At 43.0% G+C, this 26,958-nt stretch overlaps 1 protein-coding gene and 1 long non-coding RNA gene across 3 annotated transcripts in view; one reads left to right on the top strand and one right to left on the bottom strand.

The window, feature by feature from the left end:
- Positions 1-26,958, bottom strand: part of Trpc6 (transient receptor potential cation channel subfamily C member 6) — an 89,845-nt gene that overhangs the window by 29,427 nt on the left and 33,460 nt on the right. Inside the window, exons 1-2 of one of the 2 annotated variants that reach the window (XM_040734751.1) lie at positions 11,741-11,859; positions 5,707-6,481 (exon numbers count right to left, since the gene is read on the bottom strand). In XM_040734751.1, coding sequence (XP_040590685.1) covers positions 5,707-6,481; positions 11,741-11,745 — 780 coding nt within the window. In that variant the 5' untranslated portion in view covers positions 11,746-11,859. Of the gene's footprint in view, positions 1-5,706; positions 6,482-11,740; positions 11,860-26,958 lie in introns of those variants that run through there. The other variant, XM_005077323.4, reaches the window with a different exon arrangement.
- Positions 11,831-15,013, top strand: LOC121135643. The gene is made up of 2 exons (XR_005872743.1): positions 11,831-11,964; positions 14,023-15,013. It is a non-coding gene; the product is annotated as an uncharacterized LOC121135643 (long non-coding RNA).

Here is a 26,958-nt window from a genome sequence, read left to right as displayed (position 1 = left end):
TCACTGAGGAAAACCCTGAAGAAACCTTGTGATTCTGGGTGCCAGTCGACAAGCTCGTATTTTAGCAATGCTGCTCTGGAGCACAGCTTTGTAAGTGATTCATGCAAAACAGCTTTGCAATATGCACCAAGTGACCCTCAAGACCTCTCAGGGACCATGAAATTGGCCTTCTGTGACCAACTGCAGCAGAGTGAGAAGGAAAACATTCTGCATACCAGGGCCAGGCTGGATGCCACAGTCCTGCTGAGCTAGGGGACTTCAAAGGGGGAATCACCTGAAGACCAGGATCCGGGCAGAGTATTGTCCTCCAGATGACGACAGGTGCCTGACATGCTGCTATGGGATTAAGCTTCAGACTGGGACTCCCCCTGACCTTTTCAATAATAGTCACTAAAAGGCACACCGATCACAGCTGATATGAGGACAAAAGATAAATGGATACTAGCCTATGGGAAATGTAAAAGTAAATTATGTACAATCTCAAGTAAGAACCAAGGAAGACACCTCCCAGATGCTGCTAGACTTTGCTGCTGTGTTCAGCCTCGGAAATGGCCCCGTTTCACTTGATGTAGCCTTTGATGACCGGGGTTTATTCTTTAGGGTCCCACTGCAGCTACAAAGCTGAAGGAACAAGGAAGGACATGTGCAGGTGCACGCACACACACACACACACACACGTGCGCGCACGCGCACACACACACACACACACGTGCGCGCACGCACACACACACACACACACGCGTGCGCGCACGCGCACACACACGATCCCTGGTGCAACAAACCTTCTGAGGCAGATTGTCCCGGCAAACTACTTTCTCCAACTGTGAACTATCATGGGCCTAAAATCTGTTGGAAAGAGGGAGATTTTCTCTATCCAATCGTTTCACACTTCAGCAGGAAGTACAAAAGGAAAACACATTGTCATCCACACAAATGAGACACAGGGAGAATTTTCCTGAGTTTTTCCTTTACACTTCTGTCTCTCTTCAACAGACTCACATATTTTCCCATTTTATCTAATTAAGATATAGTTATGTAGTTCAGCTCAGTGCTTAGCTGAACTCAAGAAAGCCAGTGACATAGAGGGAGGACTGATGACCAAAGGCATTAAGACTGGGCTGGTTTAACCCCCAGAAACAGCTGACCTGACAAGGGTTATCTCTTGAATCCCAGGCTGATGCCTGGGAGTCCAGCATGGAACTGATCAAGACCCCCCTGAATGTGGGTGTCAGTGAGGTGGCCTAGGTAATCTATTGAGCCTTGGGCAGTAGATCAATATTTATCCTGGGTATACAAATGGACTTTGGACTCCCATCCAACAATGTGAGATGCACTCTCACCCTGAACTCTTGGGGGAGGGTCTAGGCCCTGCCCTGGATGAAATGACAGACTATGGACACCCCCATGGAGGGCCTCACCCTCCCTGGGGAAATGAGGGGATATTGGGGGGGTTGGGGATAGGGCACAGGAGGAGAGGAGGGAAACAGAGAGGGACCTGGAACTGACTTGTGAAGCAACCTTGTTTCTAATTTAAATTTAAAAATAAAGAAAAAAAGATATAGTTATGTAAATTATGTAATTTCTCAACCTCTTGTTTACCCTTCTCCTTCTCTCCCAAATTCATGGGGACATTAACCACTGTTGTTACCTGTACTAAAAGAATGAAAACGTAATTACAGCCTGGTGGATCAGCTATGTGTTGCCTGCAAGAATGTTTCTAGGGTTAAAGAAGTTTTATTGCATAACCAACCAAGGGGGGCTCATTCCCGAACCGTCTCTCCACGGTTGTTAATCTGTGAGCTGCTTTGGTAGAACCGTCATTTCCCCATATTGATTCTCCCAATCCAGGAGCGTGAATGGTTTCCTTTTCAAGCAGCTCCCTCAGTCTCTTTCTTCAGACAGTTCAAGCTTTCTCCGTAGAAGTCTTTGACCCCTTGATTGGGTTTGCTCCTAGAGATGTGTTCTGAGACTGTTATGAGTGGGAGTGTGGGAACCACCCACTTCTCAGCAACGCTTTCCATTGGTGTACACAGAAAGGCCACTTTTCTGTGAGATGATTTGAGTACCTTTCCAGACAAGTGCTGCGCCTTACTTCTCTCTTCAGTCTGCCCAAGCTGGCATAGTAAGAGGCGTACAATACACAACCAGCATGCTTTGCTGGTGGATATAAAGAAAGGAACATGAAAGTATGTAAAGCATAACTGTATTTGAATTCCTGCTTAGTGTTAATGGACATGTGAGGTAGAACACAGTAACTCATTGTCTGAGCTCCTACAGATACATGAGAGAGGACACAGTGGCTCATTGTCTGGTCTCCTATAGATAGATGCATAGGATACAGAAGCTCATTGTCAGGTCTAGTGAGTGCTATTATATCAGGAATTTAGAGTGAGAATCACTGAAAATAATTCATAAATCTCAACAAGAGTACATTTACTCCTTCCTCTTTAGTCTGGACTTCACCTCTATGTTCCTGGGGATGTGACTCTGCCTTGCAGGGTGTATCTCAAGAAAGTGGTGCCCTTTGTTCCCCTATAAGGTCTGATAGTAGCTATACAACCTTAATACTAACAAATACTACTTTTAAACCCAGCCACTTTCTTGGAAGACACTTATCTTTTCAAGCAGGCAAGTGGCCTGACAATTTTAAACATTATACAGCAGAACACAGCAATAATTTAAAAATAGACGTCACAGTAGTGTCTCTGCCTTTTCATTCCCCCTTCTGCTGCAGAGGCATCTGGAGGGCCATGTGTGTCACTGCACAGTCCCCTAGGGAGAAACAATGGAGCTGGAAAATCTGCAGAAGAACTTTCTCTTCACAATACAGGGATGCTCAGATCTTGCTGCTTAAAGGAAATGAATGAGGAGCTGAGGGGCATTAAACGGATTGCTGTATCACTACAAGCAACCTAAGAGGTTCACAAGGGAGTTTAGAGACATGGCTCATAGAAACATGTGGAGTACCAAAGGGAGATAAGAACACTGGGGACATGTGTTTGTTGACACGGCCCTCCTGTCCTGATCTCCCCCTTTGAACTCTCTCACCCCTGGTTTGAGCTTTGACTTGGTCCAGGAAAGTTGGTTCTTCTCTAGTATTGAAACAAAATTTCTGGGTTCCCATTTTGGTTTTTGTTTCTTTGCTTGCTTGTTGGTTGGTTTACTGATTTTGTGTCTGCCACCAAGGCTTAACTCTGATTTTTAAGCTTAAAGTAGTCAAGATTTCACATTACTCTTTAAGGTCTATTTTCTTAAGTTATTTCATTCCTTGACAAAATAAAATATGAAGTAATAGGATATCTTCATCTAATAATTAATCCATTTCTGTAAGCCCTGGGGGGTATTCTGTGTCTCCCCACATTCCACCAGCTGCTGAGGAGAAGGCTTGGTGGTAGAGATGCATGTAGACTGCTGTTCAAGACTACAGTTCACGTGTGTGCTCAAGTATAGCTGTGGGAATCGGGATCGTTCTCCACCGCTGCCAAGGAACACACCTTTCTTGAGTAAGAGGCCAGCTGGAGTGAGGTGTGTAAGGCATCAACAAGGACTACTGAATGCAGTAGCCCTTCCTCATCCATGGCTTTTATCTTCTGAAGTTTCAGATTCTCATGGTCAATAGCGGTCAGAAAATAATAAATGAATGGACAATTCTAGAAATGGAAATTTCCAAGTTTTAAATTGTGTGTATATCCTGGTAGTGTGATGAATTCTTTCGTCCCTGCAGTTTTACCATCCCTGTGTCCTGTGTTCAACAATAATGACACTAAGGAGCTACCCAGGAGAGACTGGACTGCAGTCTCCAAGGTGTACAGTACAGAGACTATCTTCTCAAGGCACATGAAATGAGTTATCATGTGCTCATATAAAATACTGAGTTTGATAAAATGAGTTGATTCAAAGCTCCATATGGTGTACTAAAGTGAACAGTGACGAGCTAGTGTTGGGGAGACAGCTCAGTCTGTAGAGCGTTTGCTGCACGGGCTTGAAGATCTGAGTTCAACCACACCATCAACGTGAAAAGGCCAGGCCTGGATGTGCATGCCTCTAATCCCAGTGGCAGAGGGGAAAGAGGCAAATCCTGGGGGTTCTCTCACCAGCTAGTCTAGACATAAGGAGCTCTAGGTACAGTGAGAGATCCTGTCTCAAAACCGAAGGTCTAGGGCAATGAGACACTCAGCAGGTAAAGGGCCTTGTCACCAAACCTTATGACTTACATTCAATCGCCAGGACATGTATAATAGAGGGAAAAAATTGACTATCACAAGTTAGCCACTGGCCTCCATACATATGCCATGGTACGCTCTCTCTCTCTCTCTCTCTCTCTCTCTCTCTCTCTCTCTCATGCACGCACATGAGTGCACGTGCACGCACACACACATGCACACACACACACACACACACATACACACACACACACAACCATACACACAAATGACCACAACAACTCAATACAAAAGCAGATGAGCGCAGTCAGACTGGGTAACCCGTGAGGAAGTTCAGCAGCGTGCAGATGCTCTTGGCTTGGAATCTGAGCTTCCATCCTCTCCAAATGTGGCAGGGACCACGCAGAGAATGGCGGGATCTGATCCCACATCTTTCCCCAGCCACCTCTAGGGAGAATCTGCTCAAAGTTCAATGTGCCTGCTTCATTCACGTGTACAAGACTGTTCTGCTTCTTTTCTCGTTCTCAGCCGTCCAAAATCCCACTCGCTCTTCCACACACAGTACCGCGTTCGTGAGAGTTGGCTGAAGCCTAGTAGGAACTTAGTCTTTTTCCTTGGCTGCTACAGCACAATGGTCAAAGCTCGACCTCACAGTCATGCTTTATTTTATTCATGTGTATTCATATATGTACTGCCTCTCAAAGCAGAGTTGTTTGTCCTTCTAACCCAATGGCATCTGTCACTGTATCCTGCACGCAGGCACAGCATGTTTTAAGAGAAGCGGAAATTAGAGGAAAACTGTCCTCTGATCCCAGCTCTGCCATTCACCAGTGGTTGAAGTTAGGTGGTACCAACCCTTCTTATCCCCCAGTTCTCAAATAGAATAGAAAAATATATCTGTTTGGGGCCATGGCAAATACAAAACATCTAGTAGAAAGTAGATGATTACAACTATTATAATGCACTTACTGAATGAAATATAAATTGGGGATGAGGAAAGAGCTCAGTCAATAAAGTCCCTGTTTCAGAAATTAGGACTTTAATTGAGATTCCCAGAACATGTTGCTAAACAAGCAAACAAACTGTGCAACTGACACATGTCTGTAACCCCAGGTGGAATCACGGAACCCCAGGTTCAGTGAGAGATCTTGTCTCAAAAATAAAGGATAGAGAATGATCAAGGAAGACAGCCAATGTTAGTTGTTGGCCTCCACACACATGTATGCATGCTCACGTTTGCACAAGTTCACATGAACACATGCACGCACACACACACACACACACACATCTCCATAAAAGCCCAATGTGCACAGTAATTCTATCATGGAAACACGCCTTTTCCCTGACATAGCCAGTATCATAATTCCTCTCATTCTGAGTCTTCTAAATTCTGGTTCATTCTTCTACATATAGCTGAAAGGGCAGCTTCTACAGAACTTTGCTGAACCCTGGGAGGAATTAGATATGCCTCCCTCTAGTACTGCGCAGCACACTGCTTGCAGATCTCTTGAACTTGGTGATGTTGCTGCTGTCAGCGACCTACCTTGAACTCTTTCTCAATGTTAGCAAGCACTGCCAACTCATTGCTGAGTTCTAAAGCTGTCATGACTGGATCTTCACTGGAAAGTGACAGGTACGCTGGACTTGCCAGGCCTTTGTAGGCATTGATCCTGGATCTGGAGTGACTGAATGAGTCATGCTTTTGTTTCTGGCTGCATTCTGTACACTTGCAGAAGTAATCATGAGGCCGTTCAATCCGAGCACCCTTTCTCAGGAGTGTGTGTACAATTTCATATTCCTGGCAATGGGCGGCCAGAATGATTGGTGTCACATCATGGGAGAACCGAGTCCCATCTTCGTCATAGGCATAAAAGTCATCTTGCTGGAGTTCAGACTGGCTGGGACTTGTGGCTAACCTCTTGCCTTCAGCAAAAGCTGGATGGTTGAGGATTGCCTCCACTATCCGTACATAACCTTTGCTGATAGCTAAGAGCAAAGCATCCCCGACTCGAGACAAGTTTTCTTTTTTGAGCAACAGTTCTGTAATTTCCAGGTGCTCATTGGCCACTGCCAACTGCAGGGCATTCTGGCCCATGTAATCCACACAGTTGACGTTGAGGGAGAGACACTCCTCTAACATCTTCCGCACCACCGGGATGTTGCCATATTCGGCTGCATCAAGAAAGCGTTCCTCCTCAATAGACAGGCTTGTCGAGTGGTCATTAAACATGTATGCTGGGCCTCGATTAGCCAACCGTCTTCCCTTCTCACGAAGAACTGTCTGCCGCCGGTGAGTCAGTCTGTTTTCATTACCCCGGCTGCAATAAGACAGAAAGATGATGAAGAAATCATATTAAGAGCATTTTCTTGTGCCAAATGACCTGCCATTCATCTAATGCAATCCTCAAGTATATTAGATGTTGCCTCAGCATCTCTAGACCTACAAGCTGATAAAATGAAGATGAATTTATTTGTTAATAAATTCTAAGAACTTCTTATTTAAGAAAGGCAAGGACTTTGTAGAGTTTAACTTTCCAATTGGAGGCAGAGACCTTGGCGATTGCCATCATTTTTCTTCTTAGAGGTATTAGTATTTCTGAGCTGCAGATGGTAAACACTTGGGAAAGGCTATTGGTTACTGTGATGGTTAATTTTAAATGTCAACATGCTACAACCTACAGTCACCTAGAAAGAGAGCCTTAAGGGACTGTCTAGATTCTCTTGGCCTGTGAGGGATTTTCTTATTTATAAAGTGAGTCAACTCACTGGAGCGGGCACCATCCCCTGTCTTAGAGCCCTGGGCTGTGTGAGAGTAGTGAGAGCTAGCAGAACAAGAAAGTAGACATCATGGGTGCATTTGTTTCTCTCTGCTCTCATCTGCGGCTGTACTGTGAACAGCTGTTTCCAGAACCTGCTCCAGTGACGGCCCTCTGATGATGGACTACACCTGTATTCACAAGCCAGATAAACCATCTATTCCCTAAGCTGTTTTTGGCCAAGGTATTTGTGACATCAACATAAATGAATTTAGAGCAGAGAACATGAAGACATTTTAAAATGGTGAACAGAATAGTAAATTCACTCGTCTTCAGTATTTGCTGAGTCATTGCTATACTTAGAGTAGTACATTGCTCCAAGAAAATTGATAGTAATATAAATACACTTTTTATTTCTTTAAATCGTATCATCTAAAAGCAGAAATCAGCACACTGTCCCATTATCTGCTGCTTAGCTGTTGTGATGAGCCTATAATATGGCCATCTAGCCTAATTCCTGGGAGAGAATGGCATGACAAAAATAGAAGCATGACTGAATCAGATGAGGGTGTGTTTGGAAGCTTGGGCTTGAGGTGGGAGTGTGTGGGAGCTTTCTTCAGCTGAGGAATCAGTTATGTGCTGAGGGAGAACTTTACTGACTGAGACAATTAATGCATGGACTCTGTCAACCTGCAACATCCCTGGAAACTTGGAGTCATGATCAAGAATCCAGAAAGAGGAAACCTCCATGATGGAGACTTGCCAAAGAGGCTGCTAGCCTCTATTGAGGCCTTTAGCTTGTCATAAGCAACTTAGATAATTCCTTGTCCTCATCAAAATGCTGTAAGAAGAAATGTGTCCTGTGTCAGAAGGTATTCTTGAGGTTGAAGGACTTTCACCCAGCTGAAAGGTTCAAGCCTTATTATCACCCCCTAGAAATCCAAAGAGGAACGTCGTTGCAGAATTGAGGATGCACCTGGTTATGGGAGGGGCTTAAATGAAGGAAACAGAGATGATAAACGAGTAGCTTCCTTGTGATAAATGTTCAATGGGATACTCTCTCTGAAGACTGCCTACAGACCCTTCAGTATGAAGAGAGCACCAGCGGACCAATAGACTTCACAAGCCACCTTCCCTGAATGTAGCCATGTCTAGAAAATGTAATATCCTTTCCTTCTGAGAACTTATCTGCTTTCCTGGCAGTGTTGTCAGTAGTAGTGAAAGGCCACCATAGAGTGGAACTTAGTGAAACTTCATCAGCTCCAAGATTCATCAGGGAGCTTGCAGAGTGCACTGCCATGTTCACAATGACCTTTCATTTCCATTCATCACCTTCAACTCAAACCAAGACTATGTTTTGCTAAAGAAACAACTTCTTAGTTAGTGCTTCCAGGTAAAGCGGTAGATGCTTTACCTGTGTGATTGGTTGGGGTAAATTATATCTTATCAAAACAGATCTTATTTCTATGAAAAAGAAAACATTCCAGATTGTAGACATTAGCCAAGGCAGGATTTTCTCTGGTGTGTGTGTGGAGGAAGGCAAACACTCTCTGGTAGTGGGAGTGCAAACAGGTGCAGCCACTCTGAAAAAAGCATGGTTGTTCCTCAAAAAAGCTACAAGTAAGATCCAGCTGTACCACTCCTCAGTGTATTCCCCGAAGGACTGTACATTCTTCTACAGAGATGCTTGCTCACCCATGTTACTGCTGCCAAACTAAGCAGCCAGGAAATGAAAACAGCCTAGATGTCCATCCAGTGATGAATGGCTCAAGGATCGTTGTGAAACAAGGGTCAGAAAGACTGTAGAGACTAAGCAGGGGGAGATAAGTTGTAAGACGGTGTCTCTCAGATATGTCAGAGAGACTGTACCATGAGTTCTCATCAACATGCCTGCCTACACAAGACCTGACAAGGACAATACCAACAGACATGCTAACTTGGGAGTGGGAAAGCTCTTGTGTGAGGTCTCAGCTCTGGACAAAGAACTGGAGAATGATGGGAGCTCTTCCCCCACAGAAAGGGCTTTTCCCATGGTGGTTATCCAACACTGTGGTGGTTTGGAGAAAAATGCCCAATAGGCTCACATATTTTCATGACTGGTCCCCAGTTGATAAATTGTTTGGGAAGGATTGGGAGGTGTGGTCATGTTGGAGTTGGTGTGTGCTTGCTGAAGGAAATACGTCAAGCAGGGTGAGTTTTGAGTGTTTGAAAGCTCATGCCAGGCCCAGCCCCTCCCCTCTCTGCCTGTTGTCTGTGGATCAGGATGTAACCAGGGCTACTTCTCCAGCACCATGCTTTCCTGTCTGCTCACCCGCCTGCTGCCATGCTCCCTGCCACCATAAAGATGATGGACTAAGCCTCTGGAGCTGTAAGCAACCCTAATTAAATGCTTTCTTTCGCAAGAGCTGAGTGGTCATGGAGTCTCTTCACAGCAATAGAACAGTGACTAGGAGGAGTAGCAAGTAGTCAGCCCCGAGGTCATGTACACTTGGGTAGTATTACTTAGACTGAGCAAGTTGTAGTTATGTATTTAGGAACATGTGTACATTTGTTTTTCTGAGTAGGATGGGAGTTCCTGGGAAAGGCTTTATTTCCACGTTAACAAGCTGGGTAAGGGAGAAGACCGAGCCACCAAACCAGGTTATATGAACGGTCACCCAGCAGCACCTCCCCCCCCCGAAATTCCTAGCCCTCACTGTGCTCTCCTTTTTCTGACCTCCGATAATCTCCTTGGGCTTTCACTTCCTGCATTCTGTATTTGCTGTCTTCCATGATCTCTGTTATAGACAGGAAGTTTGAAGACGAGGGAAGAGAGAGGCTTCGGGTGAGGGTGCAGTACGGTTTGAAAAAGACGAAAATGTAAAGGTAAGTGAGAAATGAGATTTAAACAGAAGAGAAAGCCTGCAAGGAAAGCTCTCGTGAAACAGTAAAACAGTAACATGGATGGGAAGGAGACATAAAACAGAACCGAGTACCAAATGATCAAGAGACAAGCCTCTTTCAGTTCATTATTAAAATGTTTATCCCTTTAATTATTCTTATATTTGTTTGTTTGTTTTTTGAGACAGGGTTTCTCTGTGCAGCCCTGGCTGGCCTGGAGCTCACAGAGATCCGCCTGCCTCTGCCTTCCAAGCACTAGGACTAAAGGCATGCGCCACCACCTCCCAGCTAAAATATTTATCTTTAATTTTTACTTATGTGTATACCTGTGTGCACATACACCACATGAGCGCAGGTATTCACGGAGATCAGAAGAGGGGATTAGATACCGGGTTGCTGCAGTCACGGGTGCTTGTGAGCCGCCTGATACGGGTGCTGCAATTGAGCTGGGTCCTCTGGAAGAGCAGCAAGCCCTCTTAACCACTGAGCCGCCTCTGCAGCCCCCAGATCTGTTCTTTCCCCACTAAAATAGGAACGAGCCACAGTTCCAGCTTGTCTCATAGTACAACTTTAAGAGTCTGTTAAAGCCAAGAATGTGGAAAGTAGTCATCTATATCCTCACAAACAGGCACTGGGAGGACCAAGGCACCTGGGCTTCCCCATTTTCCACTCATTATTCAAATAAAGGATTCTCACCAAGCTCAGAATAAGACAGTAGCTAACACAAGAGGTGTTTGCTTTTCTAAAGAAAGGAAACATCTTACCAAAAACTTCATTTATAGCTCACGGAATTAGCTCAGTTCCCACAGTTGCATTTGCACATACAATGTGTTTAAGTTTGTATTGAACTAAATACCCATAGTACAGACACACTTACTCTAAAGTGAAACATAACAATGTATCTTGTTATTGATTTGAAAACGCAACATCAAGTTCTATCTTGGCAAACTATGAGTCCTGGGACATGCCCTCTTCCCCTTTAGCTGTTCCTTTCACACTCAGACTTCCTTCCTGAAGAAAGGCATCCCCGTGGGAACGGAAAGCTGTTTTCCAGGGAGAAGTCACTCTGTCTTGTCCTAACGGCTGTGCCACAAATATATGTGAAACGTGGTGACATTAATTTCTGATATATTTTCATTTTAAAACCTGCCTTTTCTTTTTGTCTCCTGTTTTTCAGCACAAAAAAAAATGGAGTATAGAATGTTTACAAATGTATTTTCTGTGACCTTACAACCACAGCAAGCGTATGCGTGATGAAGCTAGTCCCCAAGTCGAGGGGCAGTAGGGCACTGTAGGCTGCTCTGTGCTGGGGATACGCATTGCTTCCTTCTGCCTGCTCACTCCAGCCACCGTGTGATGAGGCAATGGGAAGACCTGGCCTTTGGTTTGCTTTGGTTTGGTTTTGTGTTTGATTTTTGGTCACAAGTGCTGGTTGCTTCATCCCTGAATTTCAACTGTAAATTCAAAGTAGGGAAAGCACCTTTTAGAATAGGGAGCATTTCAGTTCTTTCAGGGAACATAAAAGGCGTTAATGGACCACATAACCTCTCTGAAAATGGAGTTTACAGAGCTGTCTTGTAGAATTGATCTTAATAAAAAAACACAGCCTGGAACAATCACCTATTGGAAAAACAACTCCTCAATCCATAGCACTGTGTCAACAAGAGTTATTTTCACTTCAACTACAGGGTAATTTTGAAAAATCATCTCTTCTGTTTTAAATATGTACAAATAACACACATACTCAGACATTTTCTTCTCACACATAATTTTTCTATCCATTCAGCATGGTTAAAAGTTTAATAATCTGTGGTTTCATCTCTATTCTAAATATTTGCATATCACAATATGCCGGTAACAGTTCTAGGAAATAATCCAAACTAACCACTGCCTCTCCCGTCTCAGCTTTCAATTAGGTCATGAAAAGCGGTTCTTACATACCTCATTTCCGCGACTCTTTTCTCTGGCAAAATAGTGCCTGTTGCCCCAGATAGTGAGCGATGGAATAACCCATCTCTGCTGAAGAAGCCAGCAACATGAATTAACCGCTGAACAGAATGGACTGTGTGCTGGGGCCGGAGCATGTGCGGTCATTTTCTCTACTTCCTGTGCCAAGATAATGTGCTTTTATCAAATGGAAGAGCTCATGTACAGCTAAGCCCCACGTAAGTGCCTTGCTTAGCTTGCATTTGTTGTTGTTGTTTGTTTTCGGGGGTATTGTTTTCTGTAAAATCCTTGTGAATTCATAAATTCAAGCACAAATGTATCTACTAAAGCAAAAGTTAGCAATCTCAAAAGAAGGTTCCACATATTCAGCCTAGGAAAATGGAAATAAAGAATATCTGGGAGTCTATATTTTATTGCATGTACAGTATTCCACAGAAGCATTAGATTTGGTTATTTGGAAATTGTTGACCAATACAAGAAGTGGGTTTGCAGTCATCATTGTTCAGGATGAATGCTGGAAGTTATTGTTTTATGATCACAGGATACTAACTCTGTTTTGAGCATGTCTAGTTAATCTCTCTGTGCATGGGGGTTGAGGAAGTACTAAATATAGAGTGATGTTTGCCTTGGTCCCGTGGGAGCAGAAACTATTTCACTTCATTCATCAGTCAGTCACACACTCTGGAGGGTGCTGCTCTGTGACTGCTGCTCGGGACACGGCTGACAAATAAGGGGCTCCTATCTGTCAAGGGAACCAAGATCACAGCCCTTAACTCTGCATTAACCCCACAGCAAACACTCACAATGTACAATGCTACAGCAAAAAAAAAAGAGGGCAAAACATAGAGGCTAAGGCACGATGTGGCTTGCTGTACAAATATAATACTCTGTACGTTTCGGGGAAATAACAAACTCCCTTGGGAGTTTTTAATTCCACCCATTGAGCGTCTTTTACCCTTCAGGATAGAAGGAATAGCCTGGCAGGTGCTCTGCTCTTCCCATGTCAACTGGGCATTGCACAAAGCCCGTGGCAACCCCTCTTCACAATGCATCGACAGACCTGTCTAAGCCCATCAGTTTTCTAGGTAGCATTTCTTTATTCTGCTCCCACTCAGTAGGCTTTGCTTTCCCATGAACTCCTTTCATGTCATGAAACCCTAACTTTCTACTTGATCAGCCACACTCTGTGACTGCCTGACTACATGCTCCCTGGACAAAACCAAGCCTGAGATGCTTGTCACTTTTAGTTCAGAGGCAGCAAAAGTGTAACTGAAAAAAAAATCCTGTGCATAGACTGATTTGGGGTTGCATGTTTTGGTTTAAACTATCAATTGTTGTCTTGTTTAAACCAGTTGGATCCCAAACTATCAGAGGAAAAAACACCTGGAAGTTATAGAAACTTGGCTTTTATAGAACTACATCCGATATGCATATGCTGCTCTCTCTTTCAGATTCCAATTTGAGTTCAGTTAATTTTATGTGTCATGTCTTCTTTGAAATGCTCTCTGGTAGAGTTCTGGGGACAAGCATTAAGCTTTACCTGTTTTGGTGAGTGTTTTTGGAACTATTAAAGCCCTTGTGTACGACATAAGCAAATTAGACCCCAATTATATCATCAAAGAAAGAAGTTTAACCCTCGCTTCTATTATCAACAACTGCAGAGTCCTATGCATTTCATGTAGGTCCTTTCCCAATCCACAATAATATCTATAGAAGGCAGTTCCCGGAACAGAAAATGACAGTGCACTTGGATAAAGTGGGTTTTATGACGGAACCTTTAGGAGTGTGGAGAATTCAGCACAGCATAACACAATGCCTACCCCAAGACAATGAAGGTGCAAGTATAGTGGTATAAGGAGATTGGCAGTTATCACAAGTGTGAGATGCAGAGGGGGCCTAGAGATAACAGTGCTCACCCCTCTTTCACTGGACAGAAGTTCAGTTCTTATTACTCCTGTTGGATGGCTCACAACCACCTGTAACTCTGGTTCTGGAGTTCTGACACCCTAATTTGGATTCTTCAGGAAACTGTGTGTGCATGTTTGAGTGCATGAGCATGCGTGCATGTGCAGACACAGACACACATGAGAGAGAGAGAGAGAGAGAGAGAGAGAGAGAGAGAGAGAGAGAGAGAGAGAGAGAGCAACATACCCTTGAGGAATGAGTCAGAGACCTTGACTTCGCTCTTCTGCCCTCTGTAACCCACAAGTCCCTCCAATAGGCTGAATTCGGCCAGTGCCAGGAAATAAATGAGTCCAGTGCTGTAATCTTCACAGGTCTGCGTTGATGGCCCCTTAAACACTGGTCAGAGTGCAAGGATGCTCAGAGGAACACGAGGACCAAACCAACATCAGCAGTCCAAGCTCCACGGTGAACTTAACTTAGCTCAGAAATGACTGGTGGGAACAGGCGCAGGGAGTACGCCAAGGGAAGTCTTACTCCAAGTCACCTGTGTGCCACCATTTCTCACCTCTCTGAGCTCCGTCAGGAAAGACACCACATTCAAGTCCAGCCAAGCCCATTATCTTTTTTATTAAGTGAAGCTCCAAAACAAGATTAATCCCTCTGAATTTTAAGTTCCTACTCACGTTCACATGAGGCTTTGGATGCTCAAACCAGATTCTAAACTTGAGTAAGAGCTGGCCTAGTGTCTCAGATTTGATGTAAATGGCTGTGAAGAGCCTACGCTGAAGATGCTGGTTCCCAAAAGCAGTCATGAATGACGTATCTGGCGCATGCTCCTGTGGGACACCTAAACAAAATTTACTGTCCTTTCCATCAAGAGTTACATAAGAAAATTTTAAATAAAAGACTGAAGAAGTGCTTGGCAGAAATTCTAATTCCTCCAGGATCATGACTTCTTGAAATCCAAATGTGTGCTCAAGGTTGCATACTCTGCTAACACAGAAAAATGTGTTCTGCTTCTCAGTTGCATCAGTTAGATCAGCAGTCTTGCAAGGATGTGAGCCGAAGCTCCAACCAGCCAGTCAAGGAGAAGCATGGACTCCTTTGCATTGGGAATAAAGCCTAGCAGAACCCCACACATGCATACACACTGCACATACTGGATGCCTGTCCGCTTTGTTCAACATGGCTATGTACCCTTCTGAAAAAGTAATATTTTTGACCTTGAAAAAGAACTTGGGATTGTGTGGTCATTTGCTTAGACTCCAATTTTCAGCCTTTACCACAAACCAGAGCTACTGTAAAAGCTTCTGTCTACAGGAATCTTTGTGTGTCTGCAAATACAGGTACAAAGAATGGAAAGGTTGAATAGCACATTGTTCCACTTATTGAAACCAATACTGCAGAATGTGTTTAGTCACTAATCAGGTACGGTTTTAACATGAGTTACAAATTACATTGATTCCATTATTCAACAGCTCAAATATTTTCCTTTCATGATGTGTTTGTGTGTGTGTGTGTGTGTGTGTGTGTGTGTGTGTGTGTGCCACCGCACACATGTGGAAGTCAGAAGACAACTTGCATGAGTCAGTAATTTGCTTCTAGAAACATATGAGTTCAGAGTATCAAACTGAGTTTAACAAGCATGGTGGCAGGTGTCTTTACTCCATGAGACATTTTGTTGATCTAACTGTTCCACTTTTTGCTGAATATATATAATCAGAGTGTTCTAGTTCCTATGCTCAGCACATGGGAAGTGAGGCAAGAGGGGATGAGATAGAAAAGAGAAAATATTAAATGTGGTGGCTCATATGCTACGGGCATGATGTACTGTGTAAGCTGGGATCAGGCAGATTTGGGAACAGCCCATGGGTCAGGGTAAACCTTAGAGGAAATATTACTGAACCTAAGGAAGAAGGAGAGCTAGCAGGGCAGACAGATCACTAGAAAACAACAACAACAACAAAAATAAATAAATAAACAAACAAACAAACAAATAAATATATCAGAAAAGCCCTTGCCATATGACATTTTTCCTTCATTCAGGAACCAGAGTTCCCTGCTTCAAGAATAAATCTGACTCCAGGCTCTGTTTAACTGCAGGTTTGGGACCTGGGTTAGATGACTAACATCAGTTGACCCTCACAGCTCAGCACCTACGACTTAAACTTTAAAGTAGAATTGGGACTGTTTGGCTACCCCGAAAGCTCAGGATTGTGATTTGGGGAATCTGAGTTTCAGAACTCGGGTACTAAATATCCAGCCCCACAAGCTCTGAGTCACTTGGGGCTTTTGAAATTCCGATTCCTACGCTGGAAACCACTCAAGCACTCACTTTAACCAAGCTCTCATTCTCTGGGATCTACACTTGGTGCCACTTGGAGGAGTCAGGCAAAACAGCAGTGAGAGCATGGCATCCTGGCCCTTCAGTTTACTGAATCAGCCGCTGAGCCTCATGTAACTTAACACAAGAAACGGGATGCGGGCTCGCCCTACATTCACGGTTACTATGAAGTTGATGATTTGTGGGATTCAGCCTAAAGGAACTCTGCATCATCTACTGTTGACTTCAAAGACTCTTAATCGTGACTGTTCAAGTCCAGTGTCAGACAAATAATGTGAACAGATATTTGCGAAGAAGGCAATACATACTTAAAGAAAATGCTTAGCATCACCAGCATCAGAGAAATTCATACCTAAAGCACAACTAGAATTCTTTGCCTCACTCTAGTCCGAACACTTACAATTAAAAAGAAAAAGACTGTGGCGAGATGCAGAGTAAACACAACATGTTTGCTGGTGCAATTAGTAATTATTTCTCAAAAACAAACAAACAAACAAACAAAAAACGCAACGCCAAGCATAGCTCCACTGTGATATAGTGATCCTGCTCCTTGAGAGAGCTCCATTTTTTATGAATTTAAGTTTTTATTTCTTTATCTCACTGTAGTGCTGGGACAACAAAACAACATCTGTGTACCAGAGCTTACATACACCAACAGTAGGATGTAACTTCGCATTATACCACTGCTAAGGGAATTAGCATTTTATATGAGACATAAGCATGTAAGATGGCCACACCAAATAATTTTCTGTTTTTTTTCCTTAGATAATCTTATTTTTTAAAACAAGTAATACTTTATCAGTCTCATTGTTAATAGACCTATCAATGATCTGGATGATGGGCTGTGTGGGGATCATTCAACTGTGTTACAGTGTAAGAGCTGTTAGATTAATTGCACACACATTAATAAGGAACTGTCACCATAATTAAGGGTTAGTTATTGTTAATTGCACAATGATAAAGTTCTTTTGAAAACAATAGCCCACTTATATGTGAAAAATGCCCTTTCCACTTGTACAGAAGAAAAAGTTTTCAGAAAGTTATTTTTGGCCTTGCTATGTCAAAAAGTCAACTGTACAAAGATCTAGGTGTTAAACTTAAAATTATAATTTTAAAAATCTATTAAAAACAAAAATGTCATGCATTTTATTATCAGTTATACAGAGGCTTTAAAACTGTTGCAAGACCATATAGTATATATTAGCTTTTATACTGCTAATGCACAACTAACAGCAAACTTGATTAGATTAAGGAATTTGTCTTACTTACGCCTTTGTTTTTTGAAACACATTTTATTATATAATTAAATTAGAAGCAAGCTTGCTTCCCATGTCAGTCCCAGCTCCCTCTCCCTCCCCTCCACACCTGCCCCCCCCCACCGGCCGTCCCAGCCCCCCACCCAATCCCCATTCCATTCCCTAGGGAGGGTAAGGCCCTTCATGGGGAATCTCTAGAGTCTGTCATTTCGTTCCAGGGAGGGCCCAGGCCCTCCAGCAAGAGTCCAGATTGAGACAGCATCCCTCATTGTGGAATGGGCACCCAAAGACTATTTGTGTGCCAGGGATAAATACTGATCTACTACCCAAAGCCCCATAGATTGCCTAGGCCTCCGCACTGACACCCACATTCAGGGGGTCTGGATCAGTCCCATGCTGGCCTCTCAGCCATCAGTCTGGGGTCCAAGAGCTCCCCCTTGTTCAGGTCAGCTGTTTGAGAACTCCATTTTAAGTGATACAAGCTGTGAACTATCAAGAAACTGAGTCTTCCAGGTATCTTTGCATGATGATCATTTGTTACAGGAGGAGGGAGAGGGCTTACTGCACACTACAGCCATGTTTGCTTGCTTGCACACGAAATCACTACCCGCCTAAGACTTCACTCATCGGAAGGGTGCAACCTCATTGAGCACACACTAGGTTTTGGATCACAGGTCTTTGAATGCCAGTTCTACATTTGTCACAGACTAAATGTGCAAATCTTTATGCACCTCCTTGAAACAACTAAGATCTTTCTGTAATGCACATCTCTAATGTCCTAGACATGGAAGGTTGAGTTTTAAAAAGCATTATGAACAGTAAATAAACCCCAGGGGATTACAAAATCAATCCATTGTCTATGAATTTGTCCTTATGCTATTCTTAATATCATGATGTAAGACTCAAGGCATTGTGTGTATGTGTGTGTGTATGTGTGTGTGTGTGCGTGTGTGTGCGTGTGTGTGTGTGTGTGTGTGTGTTGTGTGCATGTCTAAGCACATGTGTGGGCGCTATACTGGTCCATGGAGGCTGTGGAGGCCAGAGACTCGTGGCAGCTGTCTTGTTCAGTCACTTCTTCACCTGATTCTTTGGAAACAAGGTGTCTCACTGAGCCTGAAGCTCCCTGATTCTTCCAGTCTGGCTGGTCCATGAGCCTCTGTGCTCTCTCTGCCACCCTCTAGATCCCATGCCCTCCATTTACGTGGGAGCTGGAGAGCTGAGTCTGCTCCTCATGCTTTCTCAGCGGTGGCTGTTCTTGGTTGGCAACTTGATTACGTCTGAATTAACTAAACCCCCAACTGGAGGGATATTTGCTTAAGTCGAAGTAGGAAGTGCCACTGCTAACCCGGATTTTTTGAACTGGGGAAAAGACATGCCTTTATCTGAATCTTGAGGCAGAAGACACACCTTTAATCCGGATTGTGTGAAGTGGGAAAATCCACCTCTAATCTGGACCACATCTTGTACTGGAAGCCTATGTAAAAACCCGGAAGAAGGAAGCTTGCTCTCACCTTGTTACCAAGTCCGTCCTTTCAGCGCCATTACAGCCTATGTCTTCAGGATCCCAGCATGCACTGAAGACCCACTGAGACATCCAGCCTCATGGACTGAGAAAGTACTGGATTCTTGGGCTTTCCATTCACCACCAGACATTTTGGATTATCTGAACTGCAGTCTGTAGATTTTTCTAAGAAATTCCCCATATACAAATATATATATATATATATATATATATATGATTCATCCTGTAAGCTCTGTTTCTCTGTAGGATCCTGACTAGCACACACAACAAGCACTTTACTAACTGATGCAGCTCTGTTGGGCAAGAAATTTTTATTCTTTGCTTTAATTTCCTCATTCTATGCTCATATTTTCCTCAAACATTCCAAACTCTGACAACTAGAAGCACAGATGCTAGAGTGAGCAGGCATGGATTTGGTTAGACTTTACCATTTGTTGACTGTCTGGCTTTCTGAAAATGAGAACTACAATGTTCCTCTCATAGAAGTGATGGGATATGTCTGAAGTGTGTGTGTTTATTTGGAAAATTTCACTCACAGCTCTAGCGTAATATGGATTTAATGAAGACAGTCACTTCATGAACAACAAGCAGTGTTTTGTACGAGTCCCTCCCAATTACTGGTTTATGCATGTAAGATGTAGTCAACTGTATTTGTCTTTGTCTTGCGCCAAGCTGTGGCTTTGCTAGCTCAATGGTGTGTTTCCCTTTCCCCTTTACTTTAGAGAGGTCTCAGAACTATACATATTGAGTCACCTTGCCAATCTCATTTTAAGTAGCACTTTGACCCCTGAATGTTGAATTAATGAAGATGTTGTATTTCATTCTTAGCAACATACCTGGTTGCTTTGCAGCCATTGGCTGGTTGTACTAACACAGCTTTCGTCATAAGTCAGTGTTTTGTTTTGCAGACCTGGCTTTAAAAATTACAGTCAAGGGGCTGGAGAGGTGGCTCATGGGTTAAGAGCATTTGCTGCTCTTATTGAGGACGCGAGTTAGCTTCCTAACTCCCACACTGGATGGCCTGACTCCCGACTGTCTGTAACTACAGTTTCAGGAGATCTAACACCCCCTTTTGGCCTCCAGAGCACCCACACATATGTGGCGTACATTTACACATACCTGTTAAAAATAAAACTTACAAACCAACACAGACCAAAGAGGTCATACGATGAAAAAAAAGAAGCCTGGGGTAGGCATAGTCAATCCGAACTCTGCCGAAGGTTCCTGTTTCCTCTCTGGCATCCTTTATTAATGGCGCTGGTCACGCGGTGCCAGTCACTCAGTGTTTGCATGCAATGAGAACACCCCACATCACTTCTTTACCCACCAGACACGTAAGAGCCCTGTGGACATGGAGTCACGGTCATGGGGAGTCACAGACCTAAGTGCCAGCACGAGACTTGAATGTTTCCAACCTTGTCAAATATCTGTCTTGCATTTTCCTAGAGGGGAAACTTTAATTAGAAGGGAAAGTTGCACATGAGAAATCCGGGGCCCAAAGTAGCATGTCTGTGTGGAATCGATGCTTATGACCCAGAGCTGCTGACTTACTAGATTTTGAAGTGCCGCTCTCCAAAAGCAACTGTTTTATTTTTTAAAGTAAATTCATTTCTCACCATATTAGGAGGCATTTTCTTATGTCAAATATCAAATCTGAACAACATATTTCCCCAGATAATCCTTTAGTTAATATTAATGGCCTCCACTTACATTGCAGTCAGATAAAAGCAGAGTTGTCTTAGGCCACAAGGCTGGCTGAGCTGGTGGTCCTCAGCCTTAAGCTAAGGCTAAAACAGTGACATAAAACACAAGTATGCCTGCTAGTAGGATAGGCATGGGTTTTGTTAGTTGATTTGTTGGCCTGTCAAATTTTCCTTAGCTTTAAATTTTTATTTACTTTTTATTCATACAACATACTTTGATCAGAATCTCCCACCCAGGTCTTGCCATCTCCTCCCAGCTCCTCCTCCATGTTTTTGTTACTCTCTGTGTGTCTCTACCTCTGTCTTTCTGTCTGTTTATATCTATCCATCTCTCTCTCCCTCTCCCCAAAGAAATAAACAACAAAAAAGACAAAAAACAAAAACAAAAAGTACACACACACACACACACACACACACACACGTGCGCACGCACCCACGCATGCTTGCACACACTGACCATGACCAACTGTTCTGGGGCATGGGCTGTCTGAAGTGTGGTTGATATACCCAATGTCACTCGCATACACACACACACACACACACACACACACACACACACGTGCGCACGCACCCACGCATGCTCGCACACACTGACCATGACCAACTGTTCTGGGGCATGGGCTGTCTGAAGTGTGGTTGATATACCCAATGTCACTCGCATACACACACACACACACACACACACACACACACACGTGCGCACGCACCCACGTATGCTCGCGCACACTGACCATGAGCAACTGTTCTAGGGCATGGGCTGTCTGAAGTGTGGTTAATATACCCAATGTCACTCCTTTGCAGAAAGCCGACTTTCCCTTTCCCATCAGGTACTGATTGCAAATAGCTTCTTAGTTACTAGGGAAATGTGTCCACCTCCTCTTCTCAGTGCTCAAATGTTGTCTGGCTTGAACCTTTGCTGATCTTGTGTACGATGTTACGGTCTCTGTGAGTTCATGTGTGCGTCACTCCTGTTGTATTTGGAAGACGCTGTTTCCTTTGCTCCTGGAATGTTATGGAACACTTAGGCAAGTAGGTCAGCCAGATGTTTCTTTCCATTTCAACAAAAAAGGAGGATAGGTGGATAGATGGAAGAAAAGAAGGGAGGAAGGGACGGAGGGAGTGAAGGAGGGAGGAAGGGAGGGAGGGAGGGAGGGAGGGAGGAAGGGTCATTTTCCTTCTTCAGTCTCCTGTTTTTGAAGCAACATGTCCTCTCCCTTAAAAATACATTCCCATTGCATGGAATACACCTCCACACCTGATATATTCATGACCAGTTCCGCTGAATGGGTGAGCACATGCATGAATGTCATGTGGATTGATGCCCAAAAGGAAACATGAGGTTCAGGTTCAATGTAAAAATTTTTACAGAGTTCTTTGAAAGGGTAAATTCGTTTGTACATTTCTTCTAGCATGATTAGAAAGAAACAAAACCCCAGAAAACACAAATTACACCAAACACCAAAAATGAGAGCGTTAATGTTAATACAGAGAGAATCTCTATATGTTGAAAACTGTAATAGACTATGGACCACTTTAACCCTACGCATTTAATAATGTGTACTAGCAAGGAGTTTTTAGACAAGACATAGATGACATGGTTTGTGAGAGACACTAAGAGATTCAGGAGCTAATCCAGGGTCTGGGAGAAAATGTATGCAAGTAATACACCTGGTGAAAGACATACAGACAGAATACAGAAAAGACTCAAAAACACAAAAATAAGACTTCAATTAAAGTGCCACGGGACTACGGATATAAGACAAGGGGGCCTTGTCTACCACACTCAAGCCCCAGTGTTAAATCTCCAGCACCATTAAAAAGGAAAGGAGAGAAGAAAAGCTTAGCAAAATAATGAATTCAATTTAAATGTTTTCAGCTTGTATGGTGTGTGTGTGTGTGTGTGTGTGTGTGTGTGTGTGTGTGCATGATGGGTGTGGGAGTGAGCATGCGTGCCGAGATCACAGAACGGGGTCGCTTCTCTTCTTCCGCCTTTATGGGGCTGTAGGGATGGACCACGGATTGCAGATATGCATGGCTAACTCTCCCATGTGTTGAGCCATCTCACTCACAGAAGAGCTCAACTTAAAATGAATATATTGAGCCGATCTATCATCAAAGTGCATACGGACAACACACGTCAGCCCTTTAAGAAACACAAAGTAAAACTTTTGCAGACTCGTTGGATGACTAGAGGTGAGAAGAATGATTGAATGATGGCACCATGCTTGACGAAGGCTGGGCAGTTGGGAACCGTACCCATTCCCCCGCCACCTTTCTGCGAGGGGCAAGATTCCCAGTTCAATGGCACCCTCTTCTGTCAATACTGCAAAGTCCAAGCGCTCCCTTGACCTCTGAGCAGTTCCAATGGTGGAAGGGGCATTTGCATGCCTTCTCATTGTTTGTTTGTCTGCCGTATGTGTTAAAATGACCCAGAGAAACAGAACCAAGCAGATTTACTGTACAGAAATTACCTGTCACTTTTGTGGGCTGAGAAAGCCCACAATCTGCGCACAGAGAAACTGACAGTGTCCTTCAAGTCTGAGTCCAAAGGCCCCAGAAAGCAGAATGTGGGGTTTTCAGGGTGTCTCTCTGTGTGCCTTCCTGTTTTGAACTCTCCACTGGCGGTGTGATGATGCAGGCTCACCCTGGGGGAGACCTTCATTCCTCAGTCCACCAGTGAAAATGTTCTCTAGAGACGCCCTCACAGCCCCACTCAGCCACGAACTCAGTCAGACACTTGGCAGCCCTGCAGCTCAGGCAAGCTGACACAGAATGAATTGTCTGCCATTTTTCAGGACGACACCTGTGCCGCCTTCCCATCTTTGTTCTTTCTCTGCCTAAAAGCAAAAGGGCACTTAAACAGTCACTATGTCCTTTTTAACCCAGGTGCTATGCCTTTTGAAGAAGGCTCACTTGTATCATACACACTTTTTAATTACCTCTTTATAATTCATGTGATAGTCTACCAGGGCACCTGTTAGAATCTTTTCCGAACTTAGGATCACCTATTCTCCCTGAAAGTGATTTTATATGAACCAAGTATGCTCAGTTGGTTTTTGTGTTTGCTTTTTCTTCTTTGTTCCTTATGTTTTTTTCTTGGTCAGAGTGGAGAGAAAGGCCAGCAGGGTGACAGAGAGATGGAGGGGTGAGATGGGGATTGGATAGAAGGATGGGATTACAATTCCTGGGAAGTGTGCTCGCCCTCAGTCTCCATGTTCTGCAGCGAGCACCCTCCCCTGGAGTTTCTCTCCTGCACCGTTTCTAAAATGCATTGCATAATGAACCAAGCAGACAGCACCATCACCAGCTACAAGAACTTTCTATGCTTTCTGTCTTTCTTGTAAAATGTTTTATATCAGTTGCAGTGAGAGTTAAAAAAAAGAACCAACAGCAGACTCTATTAGAAGCTGGAGTCTAACTTTGTGAGCCCAACAGCTATCTATCCTCAGCAGAGAGCTTTAAAAGAGAGAGAAAAAATCTCTATTTTCCCTTAAGTTAGATAACAATTTATTTCACAGATGGTTGTTATTGGGTGAAGCAGAATAGAAAGATACCACAAATATTAAGCAATTCAGTGACTGTAAAAATGTATCCAAAAGCCACCCACATAGTCTGCTATACTGATAATGACCACTTAAGGGAAGTTCGTGTAGGAAACAAAGATGACTAAATTTTTCTATGACCACAAAACTAATCAAGAATGGATATTGTCATTCTGTGAAAAGTTCTACTCCTTCCTCTAACAACTGGGCAAAGCATGTCTCTCTGCTACTCCTCTGGCCTTGTATCTGTTGTGGTTATGTAACTGTAATCGCTGCCAACTTGAGAAGCATTTATCTTAAAGGAAAAGCCCTGTCCCCAACAAAATGAACTTGAGGTTACTCAGGAATGGGCTTGCCCATGTCGGCTTGGTTAAGCAGCACTCTTGGTCCCTCATTCATGCTCTATCCCCACAATAGTGTCCCTGTTACCAACTGGTCACTGCAGGACTGTCGTGGTGAATTTCCCAAGCTAAGGAAAGACAGGAACTTCATCCTCTGTCAAGCCTCCTATGGTCACTAAGCCAACATGGAAATACACCATAACACTACAACGCAATTCTAAAGTTCTACAGGAACTTCAGTTTCAAGGCTGGCTATTTCAAGATCGTCCATTTTTCAAAATACTGGCCACCTACATGATACACATGTATATAGAGGTACTAATAATTATTTGTCTACAAGTGACAGGAAAGATGGGTGAGATGGTTACTATAAATGTCAGCATTATAAGGTCCACACACCTTTGTCATTATGTTATGAATTTCCTACATTACTTTTTAAAGAAAATATTTTTCTTGATACAGAATGATACACCGTCCATCTATCCCATTCCTGGGGTATCTGAAGAGCTCTAAAGTCAGCACACCACAGAAATATTTTCACATCACAACAGCTAAGATATGGTCTAAATATAGAGGAACAGATAAAGAAAGTGACATATAAATAGATGGATATATATTGCATATATATGTATACATATAAATATAATAGAAAACGGTCATAAGGAATAATTCAGTTATGTAATTTATGGAAAAATTAGTGCAACTGGAGATCATATTAAGCTAATTAAGCCACTCTCAGGAAGAATAGCATCATATGTTTTTTCCTAGCTAGTGGCTCTATCTATGTATTAAATGAAAATAGAAATGAAATTGTTCATGAGAACAAAGGGGATTAGTGTGAAAGAGAGGGGAGAAAAATAGAAAATTGGAGGAATAGGAAGATATGTTCAACATCCAATAAATACCTATAAGGAAATTTTAGATTTTAAGAAACAGAAGTGGTAGGCAACTACAGGCAAAGTGTTTCAGGCCGCAGTAAGGCAGCCGCACACATGGAGTCAGGGCAACTCTGAAATTGCCTTGAACATTGAACAGTAACTAAACATGACATCATTTTTGCCCATGAACCTCATATGCAATATACATTTTTAGATTTTCAAAAAGGTAAGCTTCAGTGAGTTAAAGTTGTTCTTTCCCCCATTAAAATGCAAAGTCATTTTGACCAAGCTAGTTTGGGGGATGTGTTATTTTCAAGTTATATTGTTCTTTGTATAAATTTCAGAATATCCCTTTTAGGATTAAAAAAAACAAACAATGTGTATGTGTGTGTCCAAGTGTGGGTGTTTGCACATGAATGCAAGTGCCCACACAGGACAGAAGAGAGGGCTACATCCTCTGGAGCTGGAGTTAAAGGTGGTTGTGAGAAGCCTCTTGAGGAAGCTGGGGATCAAACCCAAGACTTCCACAAGAACAGCATGTACAATTAGCAGATGAGCCATTGTTCTGTCCCCAAATTTCCAGAATATCCTGAATGTCAAGAGATGATTTAGCCAGGCAGTGGTGGCGCACGCCTTTAATCCCAGCACTCAGGAGGCAGAGGCAGGCAGATCTCTGTGAGTTCGAGGCCAGGCTGGACCAACAGCCTCCAAAACAATACAGAGAAACCCTGTCTCATAAAAACAGAAAAAAAAAGAGATGATATAATAGATTTAGTTCTTTTCACAGGCATTTTGTTTGGGCTAAAAGAGCAATGTATTCATTTTTTAATTCATTGATAAACTACATGGAATTATTTATTTTCCAAAAGGAATTTTAACAAAATAATTAAATAATTGCTGCTGTTATGTTTTCTTTTGTTTCATTCAAATTTCTGAAATGTAAGAGAGTTCATTATGTATTTGTCTGTCTGTCTGTATCTTTAGTCAATGGATAATCCTATGCATGAATGTTTTAAATTTGTATATTCTTTATTATCTTAAAGTACATGTGATGGAAAGGATAAAAGACACTGACATGGAAATATGTCTACTGCATGTGGGCTGCAAAAGGAACCTCAGTACTGTTAAATGGCATATGATCTTATGTTGGGGAAGTCCTGTGCATTTGTCAATAAAGTACTGTCTGGCCAATGGGGAATCTAGATAGGAGGGACTAGGAGTCCAGGAGGACTCTGGGAAGGAGAAACACAAGAGAGTCGAGATGTAATGCCATTGGGGTAGGAAGCCCGGAAACCTCTCCGGTAAGAGACATACTTAGACTAACAATTATGGGGTAATTACTTAAAGCAGAGCTAGCCAGTAAGAGACAAGCAAGGCCAACAGCTTCATAATTAATACAGCGTCTTGTGTGTTTATTTGGGGACTACAAAGCGGCAGAGCCCAGGTGACTGGCGGGGGATAAACCAAAGCAGCTAGCAAGGAAAAGGTTTCCCTTTACAATCTTACTATGAAATATTTGTTAAATTTTATCTTTAAAATGTAGATATTCTAGAAGCTACTATTGCTATTTAGTCTTACTCTTGGCACACATTTAACAGACAAAGTGTAAATATCCTCTTATTATTGCTATATCATTAACTCATAATTAATCATGCCAGTAAATATTCTTTGACTCATACAATTTTGACTAACTGTGGAGTTCTATTTTTAATTATTGGTTT

Source organism: Mesocricetus auratus, unplaced genomic scaffold (assembly GCF_017639785.1).
Source record: "Mesocricetus auratus isolate SY011 unplaced genomic scaffold, BCM_Maur_2.0 Super-Scaffold_100040, whole genome shotgun sequence".
Classification (NCBI taxonomy): domain Eukaryota; kingdom Metazoa; phylum Chordata; class Mammalia; order Rodentia; family Cricetidae; genus Mesocricetus; species Mesocricetus auratus.
The sequence above is the reverse complement of the archived record's forward strand: the minus strand, read 5'-3'. Positions and strand labels throughout refer to the sequence as shown.